This window comes from Pundamilia nyererei, unplaced genomic scaffold (assembly GCF_000239375.1).
Source record: "Pundamilia nyererei isolate P.nyererei 1_Seehausen unplaced genomic scaffold, PunNye1.0 scaffold00244, whole genome shotgun sequence".
Taxonomy (NCBI): domain Eukaryota; kingdom Metazoa; phylum Chordata; class Actinopteri; order Cichliformes; family Cichlidae; genus Pundamilia; species Pundamilia nyererei.
In genome coordinates this window covers 238,782-249,836 of record NW_005187645.1, presented here as the reverse complement: position 1 = coordinate 249,836, position 11,055 = coordinate 238,782, and the positions used below count along the sequence as shown (strand labels likewise).

Below are 11,055 nucleotides of genomic sequence, written 5' to 3'. Positions count from 1 at the left end.
CCCCCTTTCTCACCGTCTCTTCTCCCCTCTGTTTTTCTTTCTCTCCCTCTCTTTCTTTCATTCTTTCTCCCTGTCCTATACCCCAGTCATGTCTGTCCCGTTTGTAGCAACCGAAAATAAAATAAATACATAATTATAATAAAGGTCAATCAAATGGACCAATATGGCAAGGCCATGATGATCCACTTGGTAAAATAAATCCGCTTGGCATCTTTCTTGCCCTTAAGACAACAATTCTGATGGCTAAAGATCCAAACGGGACACAAAAAAAAAAAAAAAATAGAAATACCTGGATGACTTCTAGTTTTTGGGTTCTAAATTCAGATGAAACTGAGGTTATTGTACTCGGCCCTAAAAATCTAAGAAATATGGTGTCTAACCAGATTCTTACTCTGGGTGGCATTACCTTGACCACCAGTAACACTGTGGGGAACTTGGAGGTGTTTTTTGACCAATATATGCTCTCCAATGTACATATTAAACAAATATGTGGGAATGCTTTCTTCCATCTAATATCTCTAAAATGAGAAATATCCTGTCTCAGAGAAACACTGAAAAACTAGTTTATGCATTTATTACTTCTAGGCTGGACTACTGTAATTTATTATTATCATCAGGATGTCCTAAAAACTCCCTGAAAAGTTAATTCAAAATACTGCAGCAAGAGTACTGACAGGGACTAGAAAGAGAGAACATATTTCTCCTGTATTGGCTTCCCTTCATTGTCTCCCTGTTAAATGCAGAATAGAATTCAAAATCCTTCTCATCACATACAAGGTCAGAACTGGAACCAGCTCCTAGTTTGGATTTGGGAGACAGACACCCTCACTACTTTTTTTTTACCCTTAAAACTTTCCTTTTTGATAAAGTATATAGTTAGGGTTGGATCAGGTGACCCTAAATCCTCCCTTAGCTATCCTGCAATAGGTGTAGACTGCAAAAGGCCTCATTAAATACAAATAGACATCACAGCTTCTTAAACACCTGGAGCTCAAAAAGTGCTAAAATATGAGGAAGAACTCAAAGTCAACATGGATTAGTCAAGATGAATATTGTACTCTATTCCTTTCTAACATGTCCAAAGAAATTTCAGGATAATGACCTGTTAGATCTGCTTCATGCTCCCAAACCTCTGTGTCAGTTTGGTCTCGGATGGTTAGAGTCACTTCATCTGTATTCATTGGAAGGCGGATCACAAATGTTGGGGAGTAGTTTGGTCCAAACTCCATGTCAAACTCAGCTCTCTGAAAAGAAGCATAGCATCAGTATTAGAGCTGGGCGATATATCGAGTTTTTAAAACATATCGATATATTTTTATACGAGAGATAAGATGTGACAATATCCTTTATATCGATATAGTCTATGTTACGTTATAATTATAGTTGTGGAGCCGCAAGTTTGCCTGTCTTTCGTCCACTTTTGTCTCTACGCAACGTTACTCCGCCTCGCCTTCACTGAAGACAACTCCCCCTCCTCCCCCATCGCTTCACGTGCAGGCAGCGACAAGACGGACACGGCAAATCTCCGTTAACGAGTTACTACGCATCGCCCCATGCGTGGGGCTGGACGGCATCAACGTGTTAACGAGCTAAACATGCTAACGAGCTAACCGCGCTAACCCTAAAATCCTTTCATTCTCTCAAAACTCGACAGTGCGCCTTATGTATGAATTCTGGTTGTGCTTGATGGCCGCGAACCGATTTTATGTGGTACACGGCGCTCAGCAATCTGTCAAAAATGTTTGAGTACGACTTTGGTAAGCTACGGAGCTGCACCGCTTGATAGATTGTCGGCGCATTACGGCTACCGAGGAGCTTCGCGGAGTGATATGTACTGTGCTTCAACGTAATATTACCGTATTGTGTGTGTATAAGGTCCATAAATGGCACCTGTAAGAGACGTGGTTATGAAGCGGATTTCAAACTCCAGGCTATCAGTCACACAGTAAAACTTGGGAACAGAGCAGCTGTGAAATCTGTCTGTCTTTGTTATTACGCTCAGCGTCTATTAGTTTACATTTTGACTGCACAATTGTGAGCTCTTTGTTTAGCACAAAAACAACATTGTTTTCTTTTATTTATGGAGCATTATTATTTAATGAATGCTCATAATTTAATTTTGAGTGTTTTTTTTCATGTACATCTATGCTGTATGTTAATAAAAGTGCCTGTGTGACATCTGGGACACAGCTTTGACTAAGAACTCTCTTTTTGTTCTTACTTTATGGCTTAAAAAAATATCGAGATATATATATCTTATATCGCCATCCAGCTAAAAAATATCGAGATATGAATTTTGGGTCATATCGCCCAGCCCTAATCAGTATCTTTAACTATGGCAGTCTCATTAAGTGATTGTAACCCCATTCCTCTTATCATCTCATGTCTCAATTCATGTGGATGGCATAGTTTTGTACACCTAAGGCCCAGATTCTGTTTATAGTTTCCTCCATTATAGACACTGATATTTCTGCCAATAAATCCTTACATGCTACCTACATGAACATAAAACGTACAACATCTTGATTCAAAAAGTCAAATTAAATGTTAAATGTAGAGAATATCTGCATTTCAGACACAGGGTGATTATTTTTGATATTGCTGGTATTATTTTACACACAGCTTGATGCCTCCATTTCATTAAAGTACTGGACAACTTTTCTTCAGAGTACTTACTTTGGGTTGGATTTTATTGGCCACGGGACAGTGAACGGTGTAGGTCGTATTTTTGATGAGGTTACACGCAGAAGGCACCAGGATGAAGTGGGAAGGTTGATGATGCTTGCTTACCTTAAGAGTCATCAGAACATTTTATATAAAGTTTTATCCCTGCATGAAACTATTTACACAATGACACCAAATAAAATCTACAAATTTTAAGAAGGGATACACTTGAACCAGCAAACATTTGGCATTTTAATTGAAACTTTGATTTGTTATCATTAAACTATTTTTCTAATTAATTTTTGTTTTTCCAGAAAAAAATGCATGACTGACAGCTAAAATGGTTACTGAATAGCTAAGGGTAATATAAACAGGAGTTTATATTTAGGAGTTTGGTATTGTTGTGCAGTATACAGTAATGGATGCTTATAATCACTGCTTGGTTATGTTCTGGGTAGCAGCAGCGATATTAGAGAGAGAGATGAATGTAGTTAAAGTTCAGTTGTGACTCATTTGTCTGCATTTGGGTCCGAACAACACAACCTCCACGCCATCTGCCATCACACATTGTGACAGTTGGAGAATTTTGGTAAAGATGGTGGATAGAAGTTTAGATTACTGGAGAAAGTTTTTAAAACCTTACAAGTCAGCTAGCCTTAATCAGGTGCAACTACTGGTTTCATACAAGTGTTTCTTTTAATTTCCAAAACATTGAATTAAAGTTTATTTACATAAAGCTTTAAAGTAACTACCAAAGTAAGGAGCCAATTGTCTTTTAAATATGGCTGCTATGTAATACACTTGCTTTTACAAGGATTTTGATAGAAGTGATCAGTTTAAGATGAAGATGTTTTTTAGTAACACTTTAAACTGGCTGTGGGTTGGTGGGCAGCCATAATGTCTAAACACCATGTGCTCCACAAAGAAGGAAATGCTACAACAGCAACAGCACAAGTCAGCTTTTCACAGCCTGTCCACAAAGAAAATCAATTATTAGTACCAGAAATTATAATGGGACTTATTTGTAAGTGATTCATTTCTCCCACTGCACATCTACACTGGAACACATTGTGGTTCCACCTGCCACATCCATTTTTAATCAATGTTCACATTCATTGTTGGTAGCTACAACTCCAAGTGAATATAAAGCTACACAACTATGCACTAAACTGGATTCTATTGACACAATGAAAAAGATGAAGCTGTAAGAATAATGAATTTTTACCTCAGTCATGGGGATGTTTCTTGGCAGAAGAAGCACATTGATGTTTTGAGTCTGTTTTGCATGGTTTGGTGGACTGAGGAACAATAAAACTTGCCCCTTAACTTGCTTGTTCCAAATGCCCATCAGGAAATCCAGGACAAGGCCAAAGGCAGAGAGGTGGGGGTTATCGACAATCACATGAGTATCTGTGATCTTTAGTGGTTTGATGAAGCTCATTGCATCATCAGTGAAGTGGGCAACAGACAGGAGGCCATCAGAGAGCAGAGCTGTGAAAACACAGAGTCAACAGACATGTATTTATCTGAACACCCACTGATCCACTCATTTTAACTACCCACTCTTACAAACAGCCTTTTTATCCCTTTTCTGACCCTCTTATCTCTTCTCTGTTCCTTTCTTTTCAACATGCTGTCTGGAATGAATTCATATTACTAAGATCATCATCAATCACTTCAATATGACCGTGCACTTTCACTTTCTCCATTTTCAGTGAGTGAGCTCATGTGCACGACTATGTTCACGTGTGACTCATAGTGAGAATCTGTATGTATATTTGTGCCCATTCATATACACATATAGCGACACACACACACATAGTTGAGTACATGTAAAAGTCAATCAATATGAATTATCAAGGCTGAAGAAATATATCAGGGAAGCAGAGAGCATGAAAATAAACAGCCTGCTCTCCAAAGATCTATCCAGCATGTACTCTCAGCTTCAAGAGAATAACAACACAACACAACTGGAACTGAGCAATATTAGGAGAACATTTGGGAGAAAGAGGTGTCACACAACACCACTGCCAAGTGGCTGGTGGACCTAAGAGCAGACTGCAGCAACCACCCAGAGCAAGAGCCAGTCAACATCACAAAGGCAGACATACAACAAGTCTCTGGGGTGAGTGGGTGATTATTGTGGGCATTACTGTCAAAAATAATCTGCTCACCTTCCTGTGTTTTTACACAGTGTGGGAAGTGTAGCTGACGGACAGCATCCTCACAACATTTGATGTCGAACAGTGGCCCTGCAGCCATCTTTCCAGCTGGTTGGAGGACGCTCTCATCCCACTGGATGATTTTGTACAGGAGCTCTGCCTCTCGAGTCATATCAAACACCAGTCCAGTCAGAATACAGTGGAACAAACCTGAACCAGGACACTTGAACCTGCAGGATATAACATAAAGGTTGTATGACCTGAACTTTTAAACCCTAAAATGTAAAAATTTGTTCCTATCAGACTCCGCCTCACGATCACTGACCAAAAAGGGAGCACACAGACAAAAGTAAAACATATATCAAAGTTAATGCAGGTAACTCCAGGAGCATTTACTCCTGTAGCACCTCCACTAATGATGAAAGAGTGAAACAGAAATTATAGTAGTTTCTGTTGGTGGTTCAAAGGAAAGCTTGTTTTATTTTTCTACATTTCCCTAATTTTGTCTTCAATGAGATGAAAAACACAGCTAAAGATTTTCCTGTAGTGTGCATTAAAAGTATTATCCAAAATTTAATGCTAAAATGCTCCCAGAGTTCTGCATAATCTGTGTTGTTCTAATTGTGAGACATGAGAACAACAGAAATTTTATAGAAAATTTACTGAGAATGTGACATGAAAGCTGTTACAGCTGTGGATTTATGATGTTGTTACCTGTAGGAGATTTGTGCACATTCATTTTTTACTTCAGGTATGAAGCTGGATGGAAGCTGGAATTTAGACAGAAACATTTGTTAATAAATGGTGAAAACTTAACTTAAGCATGCTTTACAGATAAATTGTATGTACAGTGTGAGAATACCGGGCTATAGAACCTCTTTTTTTTGCCTGTCCCGTTTGGCTCTTTTGCCATCAGAATTGTTGTCTAAAGGCAAAGAAAGATGCCCAACGGATTTACTTTACCAAATTGACCATCCCAGCCTTGCCGTAATGGTCCATTTGATTCACCTTTTATTGTTTGTTTTATTTTCACTTGCTGAATACGGGACAGACTTGACTGGGGGAAAGAAGGGGAGAAAGAAAGAGGGAAAGAGAAACAGCTGAGAAGAGGGACGGGGGAGAAGGGCAAAAACCAAAAACCAACAGAACGGGCAGAAGAAAAAAAATGCATATATCGATCACCTGGATCACCTGCTGAGAAAGAAAAAAGAAAACAAGCAGAAGAGAACAAGAGTAATAGAATAAACAACATCACAATGATATATGGGAATATGACAGTAAATACTAAATATTAAACATTATTGTGCAGCACATAAGATCAACACAACACAGTGTGCTTTGAGGTAGGAGCCAAAAAGGGTGTAGTTTGTGGGTGTGATCACCCGTGTGTACACCTGTGAGCATGGGCTATAGAACCTGACAGTAAATTTACTAATCAGGATCCCACAGAAAGGGTATAAAGCTAAAGCTTGATGCAATATGATAATTATTCATGTGTAGTGTAGTGAAGTTTGTTAGTTTCATCTTATAAATTCACAACAGGCATTCAAAGAGTTTGTTAGGATCTACCAATCTTAGAATCTTCAGATTATTCTGAAATATAAATAGTTTCTTTTCTCACCTTCTTCACATCTTTGGGATTTATGTCTGGTGTAGTTGGACCCGGTTTGACCTCAGAGTCATCTGATGGGAGAAGACAAAGAGCTGTTGGCAATATAAACAATACTCTAGCTCTCTTCATAAGACCTGAGTCAGTCTGACTTCAGCAGCTCAAGGTTTCCTGCCATCATTTTTCTCTCAGAAACTTCTGGATTCCACCTGTGGAAATACCTGCTGCTGTTTCCCCATTTATCGATTTGGTTAAGTTAGCTGGTAGCTGTCCAATGCTGAAGCATGTTAGCTACAAACAATTTAGTTGAATATTTGTATTCTCTAATATTGTCTGCTATGTGGATAGACTCACTTTTCAGTTAGACTCTACAGCTACAGCCAACGTTTTTTGTGTTCAATATAGACCGAGTGGGCTACTACTTACAGTACTGAGGAAAAGTCTCATTCCAAACCTAATTTATTTATATTTTGCTAGGAAATGTGAGAAAAAGGTGTAGTGATTTATTTAGCTTTTTTATTTTTATTTACTCTTTTGCAATTTTAATTATTTCCAAAGTCGATATTTGGTATGACCAGTTTTATTCTTCAGCACAGTCTGAGCTTTCCTAGGCAGCTTTCTTGCCATTTCTTTAAGTAGTCTTCAGGAATAGTTCTCCAGGCTTCTTGAAGGACATTCAAAATTCTTCTTTTGATGTTTCTGCCTTTTGTTTCATTTTCTGTTAAGATGATCCCACACTGCTTCAATAATGTTGAGGGTCCAGATTCGGGAGAGGTCAGTGTATGGCTGATAGTGTTCCACTGGGATCACAATGGAAAACACAATGTTCTCACACACTTTCTGTGTTTACAATTCCATCAAGTTTGAAAAGATCTTCGCCACTGGCTGAATTACAGCATCAAACCATGACAGAGATTCCACTGTTTTACAGATAGCTGTAGACACTCAGTGTTGTCATCTCTCATGACCTTCTCCAAACATACTGACAATGATTTGAAACAAAAATTCTAGTGTAACTCCATTTCCCTTCCTTAAGAATGGCTTCTTTACCCCGATCCTTCCACTGAGACCATTTCTGATGAGACTTTTGTAACCAGTAGAATGATCAGCTGATGGTCCAGACACCTCTCTTAGGTCCTGTGTCAGGTCTTTCTTGGATTCCCTCCTATTTCTTAAGAACATAACAATAAATAAAAAAATAAATAAAAATGTATTTATTTATTTTTAGGAATGATGAAATATGCTAAGTTTTCTGGGAATAGCTGAGAATCCCCATGTTGGTACAAAAATACTATTTTTATGCCTGCCAAACTGTGTTATCTTTGAAAATGTTAATAGATTCAACTAAAAAAATGGGGGGAAAAATATGTGATTTTGCAACAAGCTATTAGAAGAAATTGCCTAAAGAAACAATTTAAAACTTTTTATTACACAAATTTGTCTAGTATGTGTTGACAAAACACTGGTTTATTTGTTGTTGTTGTTTTTTAGCTTAAATAATTCATTGGTCAGTCTTAACTGGCTTAAAAAAAACAAATAAAATATTATTGTGAAAGTGTGTTACGGTTCTGGGTCATTTTGACCCGGCTTTTGCAGTTTCTTATATTTTGGTAGATTTCTGTATTATGATTTATGTTCTGGTTCTTTAGTTGTGCTATTTTGATTATTATTCTAGATTTAGTTCAGTGTCAATCTGTGTTTTTGTAAATTGTTTCTTGTTTTACTTTGAAGGTTCATGTCTGATGTCAGTGTGTTCAGTTTTACTTCCCCCCTGTCTTGTTAGCCCTGATCTCTCCCAGCTGTGTCTCCCTCCTGTTTCCCATTCCCTGATTACTCCCTGTGTATATAAGCCCTGTGTTTTCCTTTGCCCTCTGTTGCGTCGTTAATGTCTGCTCACCCTCATTTTCACTGTGTTCCGTTTGCCTGCCTGTTAGTTTATTTGTTTTCCCAGTTTAGTTAGTTTTCTGTTCTTCTTATTTTCCTGTAATAAACTGAGTATCTTAAGTTCACCTCTGCCTCCATGAGCCCTGCTTTTGGGTCCAATCCTGCCTACCTGCACAGCACACAGCCATGACAAAGTGGTCATGGAAGCAGAATGAAAGGTGGCTGAAGATTTTTGTATAGTGCAGTATTTTAGTAGTTATTTTCCTTTGTGTATCTGCTTCCTTACAGTGGCTATGTTTACAAAGATTCTAATATTCCCATTTATTGGCTATAAGACTAAACAAAATAAAAAATGTAATAAATAGATACAAAAAGTCAGGATGAACACTGCCAAACTCAGTTCTGAGGTATGGGACCTTTTCATAACATAATTCAATCTTAATAATTGGTTACTTCAAACTTGCTGGACAATGTTGCCATCTTGACATAAATGCACAGCGACATAAGCTTCAACTGATTAAAATATGAGAGCTGCAGCTTTTAAAATTTCATCCGAGTAGAATTTAAAACAAACATTTTGATGGTTTAATGTTATGTTTTATTTAGAGGTTAATCATATGAATATGGTGTTATTGATGGCTAACATTAAGGGCCTGTTCACTAGCAAATTTGAGTAAAGGCTGAAGGGGTTGTTTTAAAAGTTGTAAAAGACTTTTTTGGCTCTAAGGTCACACATTTACAGAAGCAGATCAAGTAATCTCTCTCTTGGGATATTTTTGTTGATGTTGTTACATTTTTCACAATTCAGTATAGCGCAAATCATGACAAAAGTCATGTCAAGGTGCTTTATGTTGTAAGGTAAAGACCAATGCTGGGCAATTTACTTTGAAAATGTAATTCAATATAGTTAATAGTTACTTCTTCAAAAAAAATAACAGAGTTAGTTACTGAGTTACAATATTCTAAAAGTAACTAATTACCAGGAAAAGTAACTATTGCGTTACTTTAAAAAAAATGTAAATATGTAAAAGAACTTGATGGAACTTACTGAAATACTAATATATAAATTACTAAATATACTTGAACATACTAAAATATGTATTCAACTGTTTGTTATAATTTGAATATGTAGTTGAAATAAATGGGCACTTAATAGAGGGGACTAACAGGAAACACTGTACACTAATCTAAACTATTCAAATGTTACCCTGTGATAATATGAAATAAAACACCAATCAGATAAATTTTGTAATTGTAGTAGAGCTTTTTTTTTTTCTATTTGCAATAAATAATACAGTAAAACACAATAGATGTTTTAAACCTTGTCTTTGATCTCTTTTTAAGAGAAAAATATTTTTTTCTACTTACTTCCACTTTAAAATTGCTACCTTTGAATTATCCAGACTCTCAATGATGGTGTGTCATTACTGTGCGTATGTACAATGATGAGACACAGTTTGTATGTGAACACCCGCCCAAGTCTGCCTCTTGTGGGTTCACCAGGACTACTTTACTCTTCCTCAGCCAATCAGCAGCACTTGTGTGAAGAACTGACATTTGTAAGACTCAGATACTCGTGTTTGTTCCTTACTTATCTTCTGAGAGAAACTACTAAAGTCGTACCTATTGATGAAGCTGCCGCCTGGATTTCCAGCATCTCCACTTCAAGTTCCTTTGTTTGCTCCTCCTCTGATCTACAACAACACAAGAAAAGCAGACTTTAAATGTGCATACATTAGATGGCATCACCTTGTATGTGAGGAGACTGATTCTGGATTTAACAGGGACCCAGTGAAGAGTATCCTGTCCTACCATAACTCTGAGACAGGATTTTAGAGATATTATGGAAGAAAGTAGTCGTGCATATGTCTTTATTATGTGCACTGAAGGACATATGCTGATCAAAAACTACTTCAAGATTCCTCACAGTGTTACTGAAGGCAGAGAAAATGCCATCCAGAGAAAGTATCTGGTTCGATACAACGTTTCTAAGATTTTTAATAAAATCAGTTTAATCTGAATTTAGAAGCAGGCAATTTGAGTTCATCCAGGTCTTTATGACTTTAAGACATTACTGCAGTTAAATAATTATTGTGTGACTACAGCAATCTAACATTAGTACAGAGCAAAGTGAGTCAGATAGTTATGCCACAGAACCTGAACAGGAGCTTTTAAAAGGTATTTTGAAAAGCATATATTTTTTAAAAAAATCTCAGGTTTCTGCTATAAATGCTTGTCCTCGAAAACAGCTAAATGCCTGTTTGTTTTCTGAAGCTGGCCAGACGTTTGGATTCCTGTTGACGTTTGTCTGACGTTTGGATTCTGTAGCTGTGTACTTCCCTCTGCCTTCATTGATTAGTAAGCTAATTAGGAATCTGTCATAACTATTGTGAAGCAAATGAAGTTAGAAGTGACTTACATAACAGACTTAAAGTTTTTTTGTTTGTTTTGTTAGAGTTTCTGAAGTGCATCTTTTGTTTTTCTACTTTTTCCTCAGTACCCCTGTACTCTTTGACTGTTGTTTCTGCTGCTGTAGGTCTTTGATCAACTCAGAATAAAAACTCTGACTTAAGTGCTTGAAAGCTTGTCTCAAGGTAAAGCAAATATGTAGTTGTTATTATTATTTTGGGCATTCTACGTTCTGTGAATGATTCCTCTGAGAGTCTGAGGAGAAACTCCTTCACTGATGGGGACTGATTCATGTTGGCTCACCGCACACAGTCGATGGAGGGGTTG

General features: G+C 37.3%; 1 protein-coding gene across 1 annotated transcript in view; it reads right to left on the bottom strand.

Annotated features, from left to right (window-relative positions):
• The window catches only part of LOC102208029 (uncharacterized), a 41,802-nt gene that overhangs the window by 7,678 nt on the left and 23,069 nt on the right, over window positions 1-11,055 (bottom strand). Inside the window, exons 10-17 of the mRNA XM_013914986.1 lie at window positions 11,032-11,055; window positions 9,943-10,013; window positions 6,448-6,509; window positions 5,541-5,596; window positions 4,839-5,056; window positions 3,890-4,155; window positions 2,677-2,790; window positions 1,103-1,244 (exon numbers count right to left, since the gene is read on the bottom strand). Of these exons, the coding sequence (XP_013770440.1) occupies window positions 1,103-1,244; window positions 2,677-2,790; window positions 3,890-4,155; window positions 4,839-5,056; window positions 5,541-5,596; window positions 6,448-6,509; window positions 9,943-10,013; window positions 11,032-11,055 (953 nt within the window). The remainder of the gene's footprint in view (window positions 1-1,102; window positions 1,245-2,676; window positions 2,791-3,889; window positions 4,156-4,838; window positions 5,057-5,540; window positions 5,597-6,447; window positions 6,510-9,942; window positions 10,014-11,031) is intronic.